The 22688-nt window shown below is 37.0% G+C and overlaps 1 protein-coding gene across 5 annotated transcripts; it reads right to left on the minus strand.

The window, feature by feature from the left end:
* Window positions 1–636: 636 nt before the first annotated feature.
* Window positions 637–20885, minus strand: lpin1a (lipin 1a). Of its 5 annotated transcripts, none has more exons than XM_028014698.1 (24): window positions 20690–20884; window positions 17561–17761; window positions 16562–16657; window positions 13059–13155; window positions 12761–12977; window positions 11874–11948; window positions 11599–11691; window positions 11303–11411; window positions 10193–10430; window positions 9505–9654; window positions 9319–9412; window positions 8832–9028; window positions 8541–8634; window positions 8112–8181; window positions 7445–7531; window positions 7119–7211; window positions 6937–6998; window positions 6702–6843; window positions 5876–6024; window positions 5637–5723; window positions 3906–4058; window positions 3293–3407; window positions 2996–3099; window positions 637–2874 (listed from the first exon to the last, which is right to left on the minus strand). In XM_028014698.1, the coding sequence occupies exons 2-24, from the start codon at window positions 17750–17752 to the stop codon at window positions 2703–2705; spliced, it is 2886 nt and encodes a 961-aa protein (XP_027870499.1). In that variant the 5' UTR covers window positions 17753–17761; window positions 20690–20884; the 3' UTR covers window positions 637–2702. The 5 variants fall into 5 exon arrangements, with proteins under 5 accessions (XP_027870499.1, XP_027870500.1, XP_027870502.1 ...); XM_028014699.1 differs by having other exon boundaries at window positions 9508–9654; window positions 20690–20883; XM_028014701.1 differs by lacking the exon at window positions 11599–11691 and having other exon boundaries at window positions 20690–20885.
* Between the last annotated feature and the right edge of the window lie 1803 nt (window positions 20886–22688).

Below are 22688 nucleotides of genomic sequence, written 5' to 3' on the forward strand. Positions count from 1 at the left end.
TAATTGTTGCCCGCATATTAAATGTCAACATGTTAGATGCCCGCTTGCATTAGTATTCATACCTCTCAAACCTTTTCTCCCTCTGATGTGGCTTATATACTGTATACACTCCATGTATACTTATATATGTACATATAAGTTTGATATATTTGTGTGTCTGTTGGTTCATTCTGTATCAAGTCAGTCAAGTTAGTTTAGAGCTTATTTCTGCAAAAATGCAGAACTAAAGGAGAAAGTGATGAAATAGTCTGTGAGAGTACAAAGCAACAAGAGACGATTTCCTGTTTTTGTAAAACTGATACATCTGTTCACTCTGGAGGTTCTCTACTCATGAGGCGTAAAGAAATGCTAATGCACACAAAAGTAGTGTGGGAAAGAAAAAGCACCAGAGGCGAGGGGCTTTAAAGAGGATAGTACTGATTTAGAAGAATGTGTTGTTTCCAGGCATGAACCAGATGTTTCTTTTTCTCTTAAGTCTACATAATGCATTTGCAGAAACACCATACTTTGCTTCTTAGCGCTGATTAATGCAGATTTGAGTTATATGAATCCAGGAAAAGTGAGGAATCCTCTGTTAAGAAGGTAAAAAGAAACAAAGCATATTCATGCTTAAATAAATCACACAAATTGGAACTATAGTTTTCTGAAAATTGTTTATTCTGCATTTTAGATTGGATTGCAAAGAACAGTTTTCACGAAACACTGAGTAAAACCACTGTTTCCTTTAAAAACTGCAATCTTTACATGTGATCAAGTTAACTGGGAATAAAGAGAGACCGAAAAGGTGTTTTAAGTATTTTTAAATAATCTTTCACAGAAAGAATTAAAACATAACAATTACAGAATAATTTGAGAAGACGTTGTAATCACTGATTTAATTAAGTTCTTCCACTTCCTAAAAGTAAAGCAGATCTCTAAAATGTGATTATTATTTGATCTTTAACAATTCAACAGCTCATACAACATATGCCTCTTTGATACTTAATATCTCATTTAACTTAAAGGGTAAATTCCTGATTAATACAGCACCAGACCTAAAGCAGCTCGTACAATTACTAAACTACAACACAACATAATCATGATCAGCTGGGAGGCCCATTGGATCCTTTCTAGTCTTTTACTAAACAATAGTAATAAATGTAAAAGCAAAAAAAATATATACTGTGATTCTTTTTATAAAGTTGATTTATAAAGGAAGGTAAAAGAAATATGCTGGGACATTTCAGTCAACCAAATGTATAACTAGAGGCCAGAGGAACTAATTGGAAATGTCAAAACATTTGTTAAAACACTGCAGCTTTACTCAAAAATGGCTTCAACATTGTACTAAATAGCTGCTTTTGAATGAGAACCAGTTAAAAGACAAACATACAATAAAAGGAAAAATGCTGCATGGTGCACAACATCTCAAAATCTTTTGTAACTTTGTCTACCAAACAACATTTACATTATTTACAGTGGTTTTCTCCCTGTTAGAGCTACACACGAAGCAAGGCTTCTGCATCACATACATACAAAATAAAGAACGGAAAAGAAATGTTGACACAAAAATATACACTGTTTTTTGTTTTTACAATAACAGGATGGGTAAGCGTCATACATGGTTTTACTCATCTGCCTATGTACAGAGCATTACAAAACTCTGCATTTACTCAGTCCTACATAAACATAAAAAATTGCATTGATCAACATTAGTTATTAGAATATTGTGTAATTTATATATTACATTCTCACAAGTTACCACGTTACACAACATTGTTTGCATTGTCCTGCATTTATCTTGAACACAATAACAGAAAACTAGACAAATTTGTCACAGTAGCACGGTCAAAATATTTTGTCGCACTTGCAGAGGAATTTGTTGTCATAGAAAACAATACCTGGGTTCATTTTTTTTTTTTTTTTTTTTTTTGCATAACGTGGATGGCTGTCATGTAATGCTGTGTTTAAGAGGTCTAGAAGATTCACATGTGCATGAGATCATACTAAACTGCATTTTGTGTCTGCATAACATTTGGTGGTAAGTTGCCAGTGTTGAGTAGAAATATCAAAATTCTTTCCTGAAGAAGACATAGAAATAGATACTGCATAAAAACCTAAACTTACGTATTACATTATAAATAGGAAATGTAGTTTTATTATTCAGCTGTATTGGTTGTTGCTGTTAGTCTAAATGAAAAGGTCTGTGGGACTGAAAAAAAGAGCAGGGAAACATTTTCCTGCAGTGTGGTGTATGTGTGGGATGGTACACTTTTACATATGTGCTTTAAACCATGTGTTAATTTTACTTTATGAGGAAATCTCAACCTTTTGTTGAAATGTATCAGGTTCATTTTTCTGTCTTTTTTTCCCAAAACTTTCCTTTTCCACAATTATTTTTCCTGAAAATGAGTCCCTCTTTTCCCTTAATTATTATTTCCACTTTGTACTTATTTAGTTATTCTGTTTACATGGTTATACATACATTCATTTATTTTACACGAGAAGTCACAATTACCTATTTAAGGGTAACCTTTTAGCGGAGGACCTGTTTTCATCGTCCATTTTTAGAGACACATCCTCAGGCCGTTTTTCCATCTCAGTTTTTGGTAGCATAATGTTCACCTCTGAGCTCAGATGTGAACCTGTGATACTGTCATCATGAACAGGACAAGCCAAAGCTGCAGTCTTGAAGATTCTTTATCCGATGTTTTTTTTCTTCTTCAGTTTGCCTCAATAGGCTGGGATTCATCCTCCTCATGACTACTACTATCAGGCAACTGTTTCCTCCAGTCAGTGTTTTGATCAAAACTGTCAGAGGAGGGGACGTCTGCTTCCTCATTTTGAAGCAGGACTGGGAACACGTGGTCGACCATCTCACACAGGCGTCCAAATCTTAAAGAAACAAAAACGTAGCCATAAAAACAAGATTTTTTTTTAAAGCTTAAAACTGTAAGAGTGCTTTCAGTGAAATCACATGAATGGAAAATAAAAATAAACAGTGGGTACTACTTACGAGGAAATGTTTGTTTTGGCATGCTCCTGTATTAGCTCTCCTTTTGGGTTGACAGTGAAAATCCTGTTCAAAGGAATGCCGACTTCCTTGTACGAATACACATCCTAGAATCAAACATTCACATTCAGCACCAAAACATCTATTCCTTTAGTCAAAATACAAAAACTAACAAAATTTGCTTTCATTGTGCTTGTCTAATTTGAAACTTGACTCAGAGCTGACATCAAGGGGTCTCAGTGTAATCAGAAAACTGTTGTACACAGTTTGTGATAGATAGTGTGTGTTCAGGTTTCTCACCGTGGCTCTGTTCCCAAAGGCGGCATAAAAAGGTTCAGTGTTCGGGTAGAAAAGATGCTTGATGTCCGTCAGACACTCAATCTTGAACAATTCTGGTTTCTTTTCAATAATCTCCCTGAAATCACAGAATTTTGATGGAATATTGTATTTCAAATACTTTCCCGATACTGTCTAGCCTTACTATAAACTGTACATACAGTAATATTCAATAAATTACATGTTACATTCTGATGGACTGGGTTACCTTTAAAAGACAACAATTATTAGGCAGGTATTAAACATGCTTTTCATAAAGACTACATTACTGTATATTTTTTATTGGTCTGATGTAATATTCTAATCTTAAATGTTGCGTTTTCATTACCTGTAAGCGGAAAATCATCATAATTAACAGCAATGAAGGCTTGAACACACCACTCTGTGTAATTATTCTAGGCAAGGCAAGTTTATTTGTAGAGCACATTTTAGCAACATGCTAATTCAAAGTGCTGCGCATGATGAAATCTGTGTATTGTGTTTCAGGGGATTGAGCCACTGAATAATAACAATATATATTAAATATGACTGAACATTTCGCTGATTACTTGAGTCTAGTCATGTGTGTGTAACTGACCTGTGAAAGGCAGAGAAGAGGCTACTGGGGCTGAGCAGAACCGGGCCCAGAGGCAGCATGGTTCCTCTTTCATTAACCCAGTGCAGGTAGCCCCTCGTCATCCCAGCCATGCCAATCGCTCTAGCTGAGCAATACATAAATTTATACCCGTTTCTGTGACAGAAAAAGATGTCTCAGTTACAAAACAGAGTATTAAGTAAAAAAAAAAAAAAAAAAAACTCTTTATATAAAAATATTAAACGGGAGGTATTACATATATACCAGCACATAGTGGCATTTTATAGCACAATCAAGTAACTATGTTATCTATAGTTGTTATAAAATTGCTGCGTATATCAAAAATATCTTAAAAGAAATTTTACTTTGCATCATTGTGATGCCTTGAAATTTGCCTCCGTCTCCTTAAGAAACTCCCTTTCCAAGCCTCTTAAGCAGGTCATCACAACTGTGCTTCTCCATCATGCCGTTTACAAGCATTCTTAGGAGCTTTGGACTGAGAAATAGTTGATATAAGTTCAGTAGAGTTGCTCTTCCACCAGGTGTTTGCTAAGTGCTGTTGCCACTAGTCTGAAGGAGCTGAGCAAGTTAGATTCAAGGACTTCTCAAACATGCAGGAATGCGTCAAAACAACTCCAGGTGTGTGTTTGTTGAGAGAGTAATATTATTACATGGATTAAAGCTCAAAAAAGACAATTTTACATAATACAACCTTAAACAAAGTGTTTACATTTCAGGTCTAGTGTTTCTTTTTACTATATACTTAAAAATCTATGGTGAACAAACAAAAATCTTAATCACTGATTATTCCCATCTTTGAAATTTCCCATTTTAAAGATCAGAGATGGAACGAAGTAATTGTTTTGCAAGACACAAGTACGCCCGAAGTTTTTCTATCTATGTCATGAGCCAAGACCCAAGTAAACACATTAGAGTCCCAAATTGGTTCCAAAGTAAAGACATGCAAGTCCTAACTTGAGTCTAAACTTTTAGTTTCAAGTCTCAGATAAGTGATTTACTAAATATGCCATCGAATCACAGAGTAATAATTAGCAAGTTTGAGATTTTTAAATTATTTTTAAAGATGTCTTTGTTTGCCAGTTCAAGCAGTAAGTGAACCGGAACTTAAAAATTAAGAAAAAAAAAAGGGGGAGACGTATTTATGACAATAATAATGAAAAAAATTATTTCTATGCAAAATAAAGATTATCTCCCAGTTAATCACTTGCCATCTGTTTTTACAATATTGAGTATCAGATCACTAGAACAGCAAGTAGAATTATTTAAACAAATAAACTTTCTGATCAAGTTCATTAGACATGATTATTGCTGCTGAATGGACTGACTTTGGTTCAGGCTCACAGCGCAGCGACATGCAGTGAAGGTAAACAGCATGGCAAATGAAGCGTGCCAGTGGCAGGAACGGGAGGAGGAAATATTGGCAGATGACCAGAGAGGCACTGCAGCAGGATTGTGTGCCAGGCGTTCCATTGTAGCACAGCAGGTGCAATTCCATGTAACAGTTTGTGTTTGGCATTCAGTATTTTCTAGTGAAATGGCTCATGTCCAAGATGAAGTCATAACCAACGGTTATAGAGGTTTGAGTGAAGTTCAAAGTCTTTTATGAGTTCATCAAGTCGAACATCATTACATTTGTAGCCTCATTCAATTCCAAGTCACATGACTTAAGCGCACACCTAACGACAAAACGGACAATTGTTAGGCAAGACTCACAGGCTGACTCTGTGGTAGAGCCGTGCAATACCCTGGTGGGTCCAGTCTTTACCCAGAGTGGGAAGGATGTGGCCAAGAGTGTCAGACCTGAAGCACATTGTGACAGACACAAAAGTGATTAAACTCAAACTTTGCACACCAAACTAATCTCAACAGAGAAAAAACTTGTGGAAAACCTGCCATCTACTGGTAATAAGCTGGAAATGTCTATTGATGGCAGATAACCTGCTGTGTCTTACCTGGTGATGGTTCCATCTATATCTGAGATGATAATCTTGTCATCCCAGCTCCAAAGATAGATTGTGCCATGACAGCGGCACGTGCCTTGATACTGAGTGGTTACGCTAAACACCACTTCATTGGGCCCTTCCTTTAACTGCAGGCTAACCTATAAAAACAAATGCACCACAATTCAGGAAGTTATGCAAAGCACAGGATAAAGAGTTGTAAATGGATTTCTAGAAATAATTGATTTAGTGTTATGTCCTCAGCATAGGGATCCCAAACATTTAGCACAATCGAGGTCCTAAACTTGGAGCTCCAGAGATGGATATTTGCAGGGGGCCTTCAGGACTGACTGTACAACTTTGGCCAATAATTATTTTAAAACAAGCAGCGTTTTAAATAACGGCTCAACTTTGAAGTCTTTCCACTAGCAAATCACACTGATGCAGGAAAAATATTTTCTTCAGGCGGTCGTAAACTGCATGGTTTTACTTAAAATTTACTTTAAATATTTAACCTGCAGTTCATTGCTTTTTGGTAAAATTGCATTATTCTCTTTGTTATAAAACCTTATATATATATATAAATTTAATCTCATAACTTCAGGAGCAAAAATGGTCATAGGGGTTATAAAGACTGCTGAACCCTGAACTTGGTTTGTCTGACTATACAGCAAAATTACTGTACACAGAATTACTGTGTGCAAAGTAAACATTTTAGCACTGAATGTTAAAAACTTCTGTTTCACTTGTGCTAAAGCACTGGCCTTATATGCTCTTAGCCATACAGCTTTATAGCATTAGCATTGATTAAAGTCAGATGCAGGAATAAATACTGTACCAGCTGGTCTGAAGTAAGCCGTAGAGTCTTCTTATAACACACACCGGCGGCGGAGTTTAAAACAGGCTCCGGCTGAAAGGATTCTGACATCTGATTGCATGATGTGTGGTCCTCATCGCTTGAAGAGGAGTCATCTTTCAAACTAGGATATTCAAGGCACTGAGTTGGTAAAACAGGAAAACTGATTTTAACGTGAGAGAAAAAAGTGATGATGTGATTAGATGGGAAAAATCACCCGTTCTCTGAGGTCAAAGTAAGCGAGCCATCTTCTCTGTCTCCCGTTTCTGCAGCTGTTTCCTGAAGGGCAAAGAGATCAGACCTAATTCAGTAAGCTGAAATATTATATCCTCTGATCCTGTTGACATTATTTCCCCAAAACTAATTAGAAAAGAATAATGTGTCTGTCTGCGGACTGACCGACTTAGAGTCACTGTTCCTCCGTCTCCATGAAAACCACCAGCGTCCTCCTTTCTTAGGCATCTTTTCCTTCATGATATTCTCCACTGAGGCCTGAGGAAAATGATGCCATACAACTCAAAAATGACTGGAAATGTAACTCAGAACTAACAAGCATAGGAATGGCAGCAAGAAAAGAAAGAAAGAAATAGGAAAGAGATAACTTATCCCCAACTATTCCGCACTAACACACAGCCATGCACGGAGAAAAGAAAAGGTCGGAAAACAGAATCAGACAAGAAAAGACATGCTCTGATCAACAGCCAGGAAACAGCAGAAATTCGTACAGGCTCTGAAGTGGTGGAGCCAAACAGACCGGGGAAGCAGTATGAGAAGAGGCCAAAAACAGAAAAAACATAACTCAGACACCAGCACTTGGTGAACACAAATGCCAATTTGATGGAAAGTGAATAAATTGTGTAAATGAAGAGGAAAAAAGAAGGAGCATAAAGACATGGAGTTATTTCAGTGCTAGGACAACAGATTTAAAGCAATATTATACTGCTGTATACAGATTACTGATGTGACCTTCTAATAATAGTTCAAAGCACTTGGGGTAATGCCAGATATTTAAAACCAAATGATTCACATCAACTACCTAGAACTGATGTCACTAGAGATGAAATCACTGTATATGAGAGCCAGAAATGACTGCAAGGCATGCGTTAAATTTTAGTTTTTATACTGATAATATCCGAAGCAAAAGCAAAAAGTTTTATATTCAGAGGCAAAATGTTGGGCGTACACAGGGGACATGTAATGCAGAGGGTTGCAACACAATTTGTACAAAATGACCCAAACTAGCAAAATAACTAACTGATGCTATGACAGAAGCAAAAATACTTTATACCACTGAGACTACATCTTAATAAAATTATATGCAATACTTTCCTTAGCATTTACAATGCTAAATAAATGGTGTATCTTGTTTTTCTAACCTTGTGTTGCTCTTACCTGTGGCAGGGGTTTCTGGTAGACCTGCATAGCCAGCATAACAGGAGCAGCCGTGGTCCAGTTGTAGTACCTATAACACACCACAGAGGGCGATAAAGAGTATTTCAAAAATCTTATTTAGTTTAGGTTAAAAAAAATATATGCTCAGGATATTAAATCATTGGGTTATAACTTCTGAAAATCCCAATTCACAGTTAAGAATTACACTTGGTATTCAAAATACATTACTTTTTTTAAAAATTATTAGCTATGGATATTTATTTAAAGATGTCAGAAATATTAACACACTTTTAAAAAATAGTGCCTCCCAGATATGGGCTGACTATTTTGACATCTTTATTCATGTTTACCAAAAAGAAGCATAAAGCCAGTGCTTGTCAAATAAAAACATTTGTAAGTTGAAATACTTGTTGAAAGAACAATGCATACTTGTTTCCAACTTTGACCACCAGGTTAGGATCATCTATAATAGACGGGTTCTCTGAGAACTGCTGGTAAGAAACTGCTCTATCCAGGAATTGCTCTGTGGTTTTAAAAACACACACAATATAGGAAGAGGATAAACTGATGAACAGAAACAGGGTTAAGACAAAGTAATTAACACGAGAATTTTTTTCTGCAAAAAGCATACAGAATATTCTCAACTTCAGTTGAACATTTCTAAATGTCGCCTTATGTTTTGAAAGAAACGTGATGAACAGACAATGTTAATTTTTCTACCTTTCGTGATCTCCTTGTTGTCTGACAGTCCTCCGCACAAAGAGATGGCAACATGAGGCAGGTCGGCTATCTGGTCCAACAAACTGTCCACTCCGCTGTCCACGCCGCTGCTGCCCACTGACTGAGGAGACTGGTTGGTGCTCCTCACGTCCATCATAATCTCTGAGTCCCCCCTCGTAGAGCTGCCTCCTCCATCACTGACGAGAAAGACACATGCAGTCTCAGCAGTTATTCTAAATGATTTTTCTGTAAAACTATTGTTAAGTTGATTATAGTATCATCATACTACTATATAGTCTACAAGATTGAGAGTAAAAAAATGGAATTCACAACAATAATTTCTTAGCAAAATGTGTTAATAATGCAAACATGTAGAAATGTGAAGTCCTATTGCTAAAAAATTATACTTAAGTTTACCGAACACTGAAACAAGAGAGTCAAAAATGAAATAGGTTGGATATTGGATCAGCACCTGAAGAAAATTTACCTTTTTGGGAAGTAGAGTGCAGCAACTTCAGGCTCCAGGTCCGTAATGTCATCCAGATAAACACCATCAGCCCCCAGATGCTGGCTTCTTTTTTCTAAAAAAGACAAGATTATGTTTTTTTTTCATTTATAACACCCATAAAAATATGGTATTTGAATTGTTTATGGCAGTGCAAAAGGCAGCCACTACCTTTCCTCTTCGATGGCGAATCAGTATTTCTGACAGGACTTTCTCTGTAACTTTCTTCAGTTAGATGACCGGGGAGAGACTTTGGAGACATCGAACAAGCTGTCTCCACCTCCATAGATGACGGGCCAACATTCTCAGCCTCTTTGACTACATGGGAAAAACAGCAGACACCAACTGAAGGATGAAAACAAGCAAATGAAACTATATTTACCAAAAACCTACGTAACTATGACTACTAATACCGTCGCAGGCCAATGACAGAAACTTTCTAAAAGTTAGCACTGAGGTTTTTGATCCAACATTTTTTTCCCCAAACTAGCATTTTACAATCACAACCCCATAAAGATGAGAACAACAAGCCGCAAATTTTCAAACACACCAGAATGAATGACTAATTATGTACATATATATGTAAACAAATTCTAATTTTACTCTTGGCATCCAATGGACATACTACATAACGAGGTATAAGACAGCCACTAGAGGTCAGTAAAGTTTAAATTGAGTTTACACCTAAATAATAAAATAAAAGCATATATATTTCACTTTTGAAATGTTTTACATGGCACCATTTGACTGCTTCAATTCAAAGAAGTCAGATGTAACCAAAACATTACAATCATTTCAAAGGTTTAATCACTGACATAATTATTTTTGTCCCATTGAATACCAACTTTTTGTTTACCATTTTCTTCTCCAGAGTTCTGCTCAGATGTAATCTGTAACTTCAGCCATGGCTCACAGCTGTTTCCTTCTATGTCCATTGTCCCGTCAGCAGCAGTGGTCTGGGCTGACTCTAAGCCACAGGGACCCTCCGGGGCTGACCCCGTGTCCGTGATGGCTCTGAAGTGGCTGCTTGCAGTCAGTGGGATGGAGACGGCTGCAGCTGAGTCCTGCTTCTGGTGAGAAGCAAGAAAGGATGGCTGGAAGGAAAGAAGAAAAGAAGATTTTTCACTCTGGAGTTTGGGGTGGGGGGGGGTGGGGGGGGGGGGGGGGGGGGGGGGGGTGGGGGGGTTGTTCCCAGTTTCATTTTACTGCATGCTCTCTAAAGCCCAAACTTGTAAGTGCAATCAGTGTAGAGACAAACTGTTCCTACTGAGTAGCTGTAACTTTCTTATTGCTGATTATCTGATAATCCCTATTTGTATCTATTTAAAACTGAATTTGTTTGTAGAAATACTCAAGAAAGCTGTTCAGAGTTAAAGCTTGAGTTTAAATAAAGCAAGTAAGCAAAAATATATAGTTCTGCTCACTGGTTCCTGGAATTTTAGTGCTATGAATACACCACTGATGCTGTAGATATGCGGTTTAAGATTATTCACATCCTTGGCTGATTTAGACTTAAAATGATTTCTATTCAAGCAGGACATTTGATTTTGACAGAAAATAAGACAATATCTCCGAAAAACAATACAATAATGTAAAAGGAGTGTAAAAACAATTATTCAAAATGGCATTCTAAACTTAATTTATAATTTTTTTAATGATATATATATATATATCATTAAAAAAATTATAAATTAAGTAACCAAGTAAGTATATATTAAGTGTATATATATATATATATATATATATATATATATATATATGTGTGTGTATATATATATACAGTTATATTTCATGATGAGCTCCAAATGTTTAATCTAACCTTTTGTTTCCTCCACAGATACACTTTAAAACTGTATTATTGGATGTCAATAAAGTAACTAAAACTTTTAAAGTCTAAATCTGACATGGTATATTTTTTTTTCTGTGAATATAGATAAATTAAAAAAACATATCGGGGTGTGTATACCTGTGCAGCCTGTGGCAGCTCCCCCCAGGTCCACAGCATTTCAGGATTCGTCTGATTGGTCAGTTCTGAGTCACTCTTCGGTGTTGATGATGCCGAGTCATCTGGACTGCTGTAGAAGTACATTTCACAAGACACAAAATTAAGACCAAGCATAATATACTGCTGTATATTATGTATATTAAGGAAACAGCATATTCTTCAAATCTGTACAAAAGCTGATTTATTGTGTCAATTTCAATATTTTCATTTCTTAATTGAATGCTCTATTCAGTAAGTGAAAAACTTGAAGAAGATACCCCGCAAGGGAAGAACAGCGAGACGTGCTCTGAGGACAAGAGATGGACAGACCAAAGGATGGATGGATGGAGAGAGTCTTCTTAATCACATTACTTCATTAGGGGGGATGTAAAACACACAAAAAAATGAAAAAGGAAATGAGAATCAGAAAAGCTAAAGCAAACTGAGGCTAAACATAAATGCTGTCAACAAAGAAAAACTGCTGGAACGAAGCATAAAAGGGTGGGACATACATAAAATGTGGATGCCTGGGAGATTTGTGTCAAAGTGATACCTCTGTGATTCAGTCCACTCGGTCATGTGGTATGAATTGCTGTTGGTTGTAGGATCCAGATCATTGTAAGCTGGTCTGATCACAAACACACACACACACGCACACACACCCATGCAGGAATTAGTGCCCAAACTGATTTGTTCCACAAATGTTTCAAGAGATCCAGAGCTATCATCACTACAAGTAATATTATTGTGTTTTTACTCAGAAAATCAAACTGGTCTTGTTTAACTGAATCCATGCATTTAAAAACTGCAATGAGTGACTTTACGTCAGAGGAGAAGTAAACCATTAATACACATTCCTTCATGTCTTTAAGGGATTTGGGAATTTTCCCAACTCACAGTTGTGGTTGGACTTTCTAAAAATGGCCTCAGATCATTACAGTAAGGGCGGCCAGTGACCACAATGTAAAAGAGACGGAGAATATCGTGAGAGCAGGACTAATCCTTGGAGTGAATTCAATAAATTCAGATGCTTCAAAAAAATGTCTAAAGTAAACACTGGCAGGTGCAGGCTTGAAGTCTTACAAGTTAAGTCTATAATTACTCTTAAATGACTTGTTCTGTAGAAATGATGACAGCAGGCGGCAACAACAAAAGGTATTATTCTTTACAGATTTAATGACTACTTCTTTATATAAAAGATATGAAAGCTAAAACTGTTCAAGGGAATTTTCTTTAGATCAGTGTTAAAAAACATGTTGAAAATTTTAATCCTTCTTTTCTTGATCTTAAAGGGCGTTTTGTACGAGCGCATTTCAAAATCTTTAAAGCAAAGTGAAAACTGCTGGTTTAATGGGAATTTGTGTCTGAACCAAGAGAGCATAACTGATCGACAGCGATCTCGTGATTAAACATGGCTGGACTCCATGTCCCCACACACACCTGCTGCTGTCCCCGTCTTTCTCCTCATCCGAACTCAGATCAATAGTAAACATGTCTTCATCCTCTGAGAACTCCTCCCCACTGTCCTCTCTTCTCCCCCCTGCTCCCCCTCCTCCTTCTGGCCTTGCCTTCCTCCTCCTCCTCCTCCTTTTCTTCGATGTCGCTCCATCTTGCGGCCCCAGGCTCTGGACAGGAAGTGTGCTGCAGGGGGTGTTGTCTGTGTGATAAAAGAGAGCAGCATAAATATTTTCTTTTCTCAAAATGACAAATTCCACCATTTATTTTTAGCCAAGCGTACCATGATGGTGAGAAGCACCCCTGCCCAGTTCGGTCTGCATTAACTCCTCCCCCACTGTCATGATGGGTGAAGTTGCAAGGTAGGCTGGTACCACTTCCTGTTGACAGGAGGCATGCCTTTATCATTAGAGGTCTTTGATTCGATAGCTAACAAAGACTGATGAGGTGTTAAAACTGTACAATGAATGGGCAGCAATATAAGTGAAACTGCAAATGTTTGAAATTGTTCTGGAACTCTATTTTATAGCCAATGTGATTTTTGTCATATGGTGAAAGAACCGGAGATGGGCAGAAGCTTTCACCCGTTGATGAGACAGAGACGTTTTTTCACCACCGGATTTGACATAATCCGGCGAGATTTAGCGTTTGAGCCAAGATTAGCTAAGTCATGGTGGTAGTGGTGATGGGGGGGGTTAGATAAATAGGGAACACGAAGTGCAGACTGTCACATGCTTGGCTGCACACATGCCGTAGTGCAGACTAACTCATTTAGTTGGGAAAGGAAAAGAAGCAATAGTGCTCTGAATGCACACAATGCAAGGATAAAACACATCTGGACTGACATCTGTCCTTCCTGGGAGCACCCAGTCCAGATCCAGTTTGAATTCAGACTTTTTATTCACTTCTAATTTTCCGTCCTCAAAGCTTTACTACCTTTCTTCCAAAGGCAGCTGAAATTTTACTAACAAGAAACTTGATTTAAATGAAGCTAAATAATAGTGATAGTTTAAGCTAATTAAATAGGTTTTTCATATAAGTCAATGACATATAATATAAATACTTAAGAAAATGACTATGAACATAGAGAGATACATTCAATTATGTTTCTTTTTGTTTGTTTTCACTTTGCACTACAGGAATGTAGCAGTGTTTCACAAGAGGAACCTACATTATTTGTAAATGCATAAGTCCTGACAAGTCCTGAAGTTTAACTTTACACCCTGGGGAGTAGATAAAGGGAGAGAGAGAGAAGGTAGGAGTGAAAAAGACGTCTGGGGTTGATTCCACATAGTTATTTTAAAAAAAAAAAGTTTTTTCCTTCAACATGTGAAACTTTAGATTTGAACTGGGGGAAAGGGCAGAACGAAGACACATAAAATATGTAAATTTAAAAAGTTCCTCAAGCTGTCCCCTAAGGTCCTCCTAAACCTGTTCAACTAACAGAAAGCTATGATCCACTTTTAGATTACGTACAGTACATCTGTCTGATCTTCTGTCCCCGTCTGTCCTGTCTGCACAGATCAGTGACCAGCGAATTTCTGTGTGTGTGAACACACAAGGCACAGAGAGTGAATTGGTCAGAACTAAAAATAGGTCTCTGGCAGTTTTCCACTCTGGAATGGGAGGGCTGAGTGAAGGAGAGGATTTAAAGCTACATCCAATCAGAATAGAATAGTTTATTTACAGAGAAGTTCAAACTCACTTCCTATATACACCTATGTACAGAAAACTTACGTTTTAGAAGAGTTTAGTCACTCTGAATGTGAATGAGATCGGCATTTGCTGCACATCCCCTCTAATAGTTGCCTATTCCAAATCATTCTGCATTCAGGAAAGCAGACAACTCTTCTCATGGTGCCACTAATGTAATTGTGACTGCTCACATTTGTTTATCCCATTAGTAGAGTTGGGCTGGCTTTTTTCTTTCCTCCAGAAAAGCTGTAGCCACTCCTCTTCACTGCCCCTCTGCCAAACGCCACCTCCAGTGCTCCTCTCAAACCTCTAGTGCTCCTTGTCTTTTACTCAAAACTTATTTCAAAGTAAACACAAGTGCCTCCAGCTTAGTCTATTTCCTGTTAAGCCAGAATTACAGCCACAAATACCTCCATGTAACAGGATTCCCTTGTGATAGTGTGCCTAAAATGTTTTTAAGCTAGAGTATTTCTTCTGTTGTGTTATTCCACATAACTGAAAGCGAAGTGGATAAGTGCCAACGTGTTCTCAGTGGAATCTGTTTTGTTTTTTTTCCGCAATAAGCCCTGCTTACATTTCCAGACACATTCTCTCTTTATCAAAGGCAGACCCGGGTCTGTGTGGAACCGGGCCCTATGCAGCGTTTACGTTTGGACCACTGTCCAAAAGACAAAATTTTACTAATTGTCAGGGCATCAACTTGTTTAATTATATGCGCATCGTGTATTTAGGAAATATTTTAAAGTTAACAGGTCAGGCAACATTTGTCTATTAATTAAATATCATAAATTGCACTTATGATAATATTTTTAGGATATAAATGATGTAAAGAAAAACTGTAGAATTTATTCAAATCAGCTAAAATCAAAGCTTTACACTGTGACACTCCCAATGTAAAACTGCATGTTTACACACAGTATGTCAGTTCTTTAAAAATCTAAACAAGTTATATGTTTTGGTGAATCATCAGAATTAGTTAAAAATATAGAATTCTTTTAAATCTAATATTTTGAAAAAAAAAATTAAGCACAAAAGTTTCTTTTTCTTGTCTAAAATCTAAAAGCAACCACAAAATACGTTCTGACATTTTTACTGTGTGAGAATTCAAAGGCTCTCAGTCGCCCCCTGCTGGCCTGGTGGCCCCAGGCAGTTCGTTTGTTCTGGCTTTGTTCTCTTATGCATCTGACCTGCCCTGGTCACAAAGCTGCTGAATAAAGCTTTTGGGTGTGTGATGCTAACATCACAGTGACTCATCGACTATGTTTTTATTTCAAACACTTATTTTGCTCATTTTATATACATATGTAAAAATAGATGTGTTTGAGGCTGATATAATAATTTTCTTGATATTCATATGGTAAATAAAACTAAAGATAAGACATGTGACATGTATTGAGGAAGCATAAAGATTGATTGTAGCAGGGTGACACCTTAAAACATTTTGGATTGTTTCAAGGGTGTTTTTAGATAAACCAGTTTGACTGAGTTGTTGATTCTTTCTTACTAGTTAGAGTCATTTTTTCCAGGAAGATAATATCAAAAAAGCCAAAATGACACCAGAAATCTCAAAATATCTGCTCAGTATGCTTGTGGATTTATGTCTCATCTGATATTCAAAAGCACCATCTAAACTAATGAGTAAGCAATATAATATTATTGTTGTCACTTGGGCTAAAGGCCCTTTGGTGTGCTTCTGATACCATATTCAAAACTTTACCATATTTGAGCAAAACAAACCATGCCAAAGATTTCAGAATAATCAAATGAAAAGATGTTAAATAGTTTTTGATAGGATTTCCCTTCTCTGACAGCTTCATGTAGACAACAAAATGCCCAAGGATGCATTTCTGGATCTTCCAGGCTTGTCTAGGCAGGAATGGCAGTTAAAATAACAAGTTGTAGCTACAGATCAAACAGTGAGTTGTAAAACCAGCAGGAGTTAAAACTGTAAAACGTGGCAGGAACTAATCACACTCGTCTGTATGTTATTTCAGGCAGTGAAAACCTACGTCTACAAGTTACGCTATGTTCTGCGCTATAATTGCATGTGTTTATTGAACTGCAGTGATGAATCCGTCAGTCATCACTCACCAGCGTGTCCTCAGTCTCTGTGACGAAGAAAGCCTCTCCATTCTCTCCCAGCTTCATGTGCAAACTAACCGGCTCTCCATTAATCTCTATGTCCACCTATGAGAAACAAAAGTGTTGACCCTTATCAGCCTGTTACCAAACAACAAATTTACTTTGCTCCTATGGAAATCTAAAAATTTTAGTCGAGGTATGATGCAACCATTATAATGTAATGTTTGCGTTTGTGGCGTACTCCATTTTGGAATAATGGATTGTTCTCAGAAATGTCCAAAGATCTTGTTTTATAACTTAATCCTGCTTTAAACTTTTCTACAACTGTTTTCCTCGCCTGGCTGGTGTCTTTCTTGGCCTTTACTATGTTGTTTTTTCGCCAATGCACAAAAAAACCCCTAAGACTTTCAAAGAATAGTTTGACGTAGAATGAGATTAAAATACTCACTGGCGGATTTTTTAATTTGGTGACTTACACACACAATTGGCACTTGACAGTAATGAATTTTATTTTGGGGGAAGGAGAAAGGGGAAGGATTTAACACAAATGTGTCACCGTCTTTTCAAATTTATATTTTCAAAAAGGGTTATATGTATAATTAATATCCAACTTCACAACTGTGCACTACTTAGTATAGGTCTATCACATTAAACTTCAATAAAATATATTGAAGTTTATCTTTGTAAAATTAGAATTGAAAATAATAAATAAGTGGAAAATAATCCAGCAGGGAATTTGTTAATGAATCGCTTGATAAATTGGTACTAGAAATGTACCTTTACACAGGAAAAAATGTCAAAGTTGTTTTTACATTTTATACTGCAAATGTTGTGAAAATAAAAGAAATGATAAAATAAACATAAGAATACTGTTGTTTGTCCTGTTTGTTTTGTTGGCTTTGTCATTTTTTTATCCTGTGACATTACTTGTACCTATACACACCACCTCTAACAAGCAGCATACAGAAAACACAACTAGAGATGAATGTAAAACAGAGAGACTCTTACCACTTTCTCACGGGACCGCAGCACACCCATCTTTCCGAAGCGGACGTGAAACGGGGAGCACTGCAGCGAGCCGTCAGGCTGCCGGACCACAATGACATCAATGCATCCAGACAGCGTTGCAGGGTTGAGCCCCCTGTACAGCTCCTTGACCTGCACAAACACCTGGCCCGCCAGCTGACCCACATAGTTCATGGTCTGTAGCTGGAAATAAAGATATGTATAAATAATCCTTTGATTTTTACTCAGTAGAGTTTATCAATATGCTAATAATCTACGTCTAAGTCAGTTCCTGCCTACAAAAAAACAATGTTTTCGAATCCATTTCTTCATTCTTGGGATGCTGCTTTGTGAGGAGTATGCTTGCAGATGCAAGCAAAGACATAAACATGCAATATGCAGTTTTTTTTTGTTTTTGTTTTTTTAGAAATTAGAGCAACAGAGAGCATTTAAAATTTTTTTTACTGTGTACAATAATACATAATAAAACTTGATTGTAGGACATTTTCTTCAACTCAAAGTGTAAATTGCAACTTTCCCTTAAAATATTCAGATTTAATAAAAAGAAAAATGTTAGATATGTTTTACTTATCAGTCTAGAACAAAAGAATCTATCACAATGTATCCTGAAATACATAAATAACACCAAACACCCACACAGGAAACAAAGACAAAGCAAAAAAGAGCTGAGTGAAATGTATTATGTATAATGTAACAAAGGGAGAATGGAGAGAGCTGTCATAAGAACAGAGAATATGTGATATCTGTGGTAGGTGTGTGGTAGGTGTGCTGACTCAGATACTGTTGCATGTACATAAACATCCACAGACAGTCCAGCATGTCTAATGGAACAGATGGCATCATGTTCCTAGTAGACACAAAGAAAGACTTATGATGAAGATGATTTTTTTCAACTAGAATCAAAGTTTGAGGAACTTCTGCTGACTAGCAGACCAACAAGTTACTCATCACAGATTGTTATAATAAGGCAACTGTGATAAAATCCTGGCAAAGAAAAAACAATGAACAGCTGAGTCATGAGTATTGTAAGTTTTCATCAAGTTAAAGTCAAAATGGAAAGAAAGTTAGTTCTAATATTTTACAAAAATACGATGTTTTTGAGGCATGAGATGCTGCATTAGTGTGGAAAAGAAATGCTTTTTTGTTATCTGGATAAACATGTTGATATGTTGGGTATGACTGATCGCTCAACAACTGGGAGTGGATTTGTTTGGCACTGATTGTGTAACTGACCGTTTGCCTCACTGTCACTTCCTGGTCCATTTAGTGCCTTTGTCTCTGCAGCAACAACCTGATAATGTGTCCATTCATGTATGCACAGCTTTCACTGTCAACATTGCCCAATAAGTGCACATGCATGTAAACACAATCTTGCGCAGCTATTGAAGTGGTGAACTGCCTTTCAGATCCTCATAAAGTTCAACTCTAACTGCAATCAGTTCAAGGCTAACTGAGACTTTAACTACACCACTAACTAGACTCCCTGCATTTACTGACTGTCTTGTTACAAATTGTAGTCCTGGCAAAACTAGTATTTGTTTCTGTAGTGATGTGAATAAGCGTTCTGCCTAAAATGACAATTGTTTGTAATTTTAGACAAACAACTGTTCTTGTTTGTCTAAAATGTTTCTGTCAACACATTTCAGCTTTGGACAAAGAAAATCTGCATAAATACACCACATAGTGTTTTAAAGATAATTGAATTTTTTAAGAAAAAAAAACTCATCTAGTATCACGTTGAAAAGTAAACACTCCCTTTGTTAAATCATAAACTACGAGTAAAAAACCAACATATTTTTGGAAAGAGACATGGTAAACATGCCTTATTGATGTAACAATAAATTGTCCTCTTGATCAGAAATCATCCACTAATGACCTTAAGCTCAAGTGTCCTTGGTTTATACAGTAGAATAATGGTCCAAAGCACAACAGGAAGTCCACCTCTGAATGGCTCTAAAGACAGCTGTGTTTTGGAGTGGCCTAGTTAAAGTCTGGACTTGAATGAGTCCCAGACGATGTGGCAGACTTTTCATACTGGAAAAGTCTCCAATAGCACAAATTAAAACAATTCTCTTGGCCAAATTTTCCCCACAATGAAACACAACAATCAAACCCAGCTATCCCAAAAGCTTGATGGTAGTTGTTACCAAAGATGGCACAACTAGTTAGTCAGTTTTGAAGCTGATTACCATTTCACATAGGCTCTGGTTCGTTTGGAAAATCTTGTTTTCTACCTTAAAAAACAAAATAAGCATTCTAAAAGTGCATTATCCATATTCTCTCGTTATCTTGCATGATGCTAACATTTCTTTGATTATCTGAAACATGTAAGTGCAAAATAAAAGCAAAGGGAAAAAACAATCTGTGAGGGGTCAAATTGTTTTTTCAAAGCATTGTCCACAGCCAGACCCTTGGCCACTCTTCCAGGACACCCCTCTTCCACAGCCAATCAAAGTGTCCCTATGTTATGTAATAGGCAATCACAGGATATGTCTTTATCCTGCAGAATGCTTTAAAAAGATCTTTACAAAAATTTAACATAATTTAAATTCACCTTCACAGCATAGTCACGATAAACTGAGGATGAACTCTTTCTTCTCTAAAGCTTAAGATGAAGTCATACGTTTCACCACTATTAACAGTGAGGTGAGAAAGAGGTCACTGAGAAGCTGGACGGGTTTACAGATGATGAGCTCCTGAATTGCACCAATTGGTGCTGCAGTCTGAGCTCCAAAATGACTCTGCAAATAGAATAATTATCAATTACTTTCAGCGAGGAATGCAACACTCTTGTTAGGATTTTAATGTTTTAAAACGGTCGTCACACAACACAATTAGCTATGAACCTAAAAGGTGCGCAGAGAGGGGGGAAAAACGCACGTTGCATCTACACGGGGTTGGTGAGTAATGCAGTGTGATGCGTGGCCAGAGTGTCGAAATGTAAACATCAGCGCAAACAAACACACACAGATAGAAGAGGTTCTGCAACCTGCAGTCATTTTAGCTGCCTTCAATTCAGCTGAGAAGCTCTGCTCCGAGGAAGCTGCGATGCAGAACAGTGAAATATGTGGGGTGTAAACATCCCACAATAGCCATCCTTTCTCTGCTTACATTATTTATTGACGCAGCTCTGCGCTCCGGGATCTTCCTGCCATTCAATCCTCCCACTCTGTCATCAGCGTTAATGCGCGTCAGTGTCCGGATCAAACATCATCGGTAACGTTCTGCATCATTCAGTTTCCCTGACATCTGATCGTAGATCCTCTCTGTCTGCTGAAGGTTGCTTCTGAAGGCTGAAATATTCCTCCCTCCGCCTCGGAGCGGAGAGCACGGAGGGAGCTGATTGGTGGAGCTGCGGGTGATGTCATATATTATTGTTTATGGAATATTCCCCATTTAGAAACCACTCTGGTAATTTATTGGTTGCTTATTATAATTCAGGACAAGATTAAATCGTATTTTGGTCTGATTAAACACAAATTCTCTGCAGGGATAGTGTTACATGGCTTATGGTTAAATCATTGTATGCAATTGGCCCCCTGATGAGATTGTATGCATGTTTTATTTTATTTTTTTACATTTACAGCTTTTCCAAAAGCCTAGCACCAGATGATTAGCCAGGCTTTCTGCTTGGGTAGACCCTACAATGTTCTGCTAATCATATGTCTCTTTTAAATTGTCATTTGTGGTTTTAAAATAGTTCTGTCTCAATTATGGTGGCGCTTCATGTTTCCACGATAGTCCACAGAATGACTATCAGTGTTTTTTGCAAGTGGAAAATGTTCCCAATGGTCCAAATGGTTTCTATAAGCAAGGAGAAAGCTTTGGAGTCTACTTTAAGTCATTTAGTTGGTGGAAGGAGAAGAGCAGCAGCAACATGTTACTCTTCTCCCCATGTAATTCACAGAGAAATCTACTCACTCCAGTTCTTCTTGTGACATTTCATTAAGATGAAAGCATGGGAATGGTATGATGAAACATTTTAGAGGTTTTGAAACAATAATAAAATTGAAAGCTTTTTTTTAAACTTTTGAGCAGCAATGCCGAAAGCTTCTCAGAGGTGACACATGATTGTACACTAATAAATTATTAACCCTGAATGATGTGTTTATTGCTGCCAGGTTATATCAGTATCAGTGTTTCATTACTAAGGACAGTTAATGGCAATAATAAATATAAACCTTCAAAAACACAGGCGGTACATGCTAAATGTAAACTTGAGAGAGGAGTGAGGTCATGTTACCACTAAGAAGAAACATAAGTTTAGTATGTGGCTGTGGAGACAAGAATAGCGTTGACATTCGCGCAGCCTGAAGGCATCAACAGTCATGCAAAAGAGCCAGTGGGTCTTCAGTGAAACTATTGACTTGCAAACAGTCAAAAGGCAAAAGGGTAAAAGTTAATATAGTTTGTGCTTTAGCACATTTTACTCTCCCCTGTTTTAAAATTAATGCATTTAATAATTGAAAGTTTATTTGTTTAGCTTCATTTTCCTGTTACAAGCTTCTAGCATCTTTTGAATTTGTTACCCTGGTTAATTATAACCATTCAGGTTTACTTTTCATTCCTTTCTTCAAAGTTTTTTTAGTGTAGATATCTGTTATTTTTTTCTTTCATTGTGTTATTCATTCGTCCTCTGCTTCCCTCATATTGTTTAATGCATTTGATGTTTATTTTTTTGTGGTATGTTTCATATATATTTTTAGGTCAGTTTCAAACCTTTTGTTTATGTTTTTTCTGCGCCACCCACATATTTTTGTTCCTGTTCCCACGTCAATCTATGCAATTTTGCCTGTTCATTTGCTTCCGTTTCTATTTTAATAGCCATCTTGCCTCATCCGTTGTCCCCTTTACTTAAGTTTGTCAGTAACATTCATGCCCTGCTGGATTCTTCTGTTATCTTTGTGTGTCCTGTGTAAGATGTTTGTGTTCTTGTTTCATGATCAGTTCATCATTTGTAAGTTTTGCCTCCTCTCAAAAGTTAGTTTCTGCGCTTTAATCCATTAATCTGATCTATGATAGCCAGAGAATTTGAAATAAACCTAAAAATCTGACCTCTTTCAAAGGTTTTTTTTTTTTGGTAATTAAATGTAGAACTCTGCTAATAAAA

The sequence above is a fragment of the Xiphophorus couchianus genome, chromosome 4 (assembly GCF_001444195.1).
Source record: "Xiphophorus couchianus chromosome 4, X_couchianus-1.0, whole genome shotgun sequence".
Lineage (NCBI taxonomy): Eukaryota > Metazoa > Chordata > Actinopteri > Cyprinodontiformes > Poeciliidae > Xiphophorus > Xiphophorus couchianus.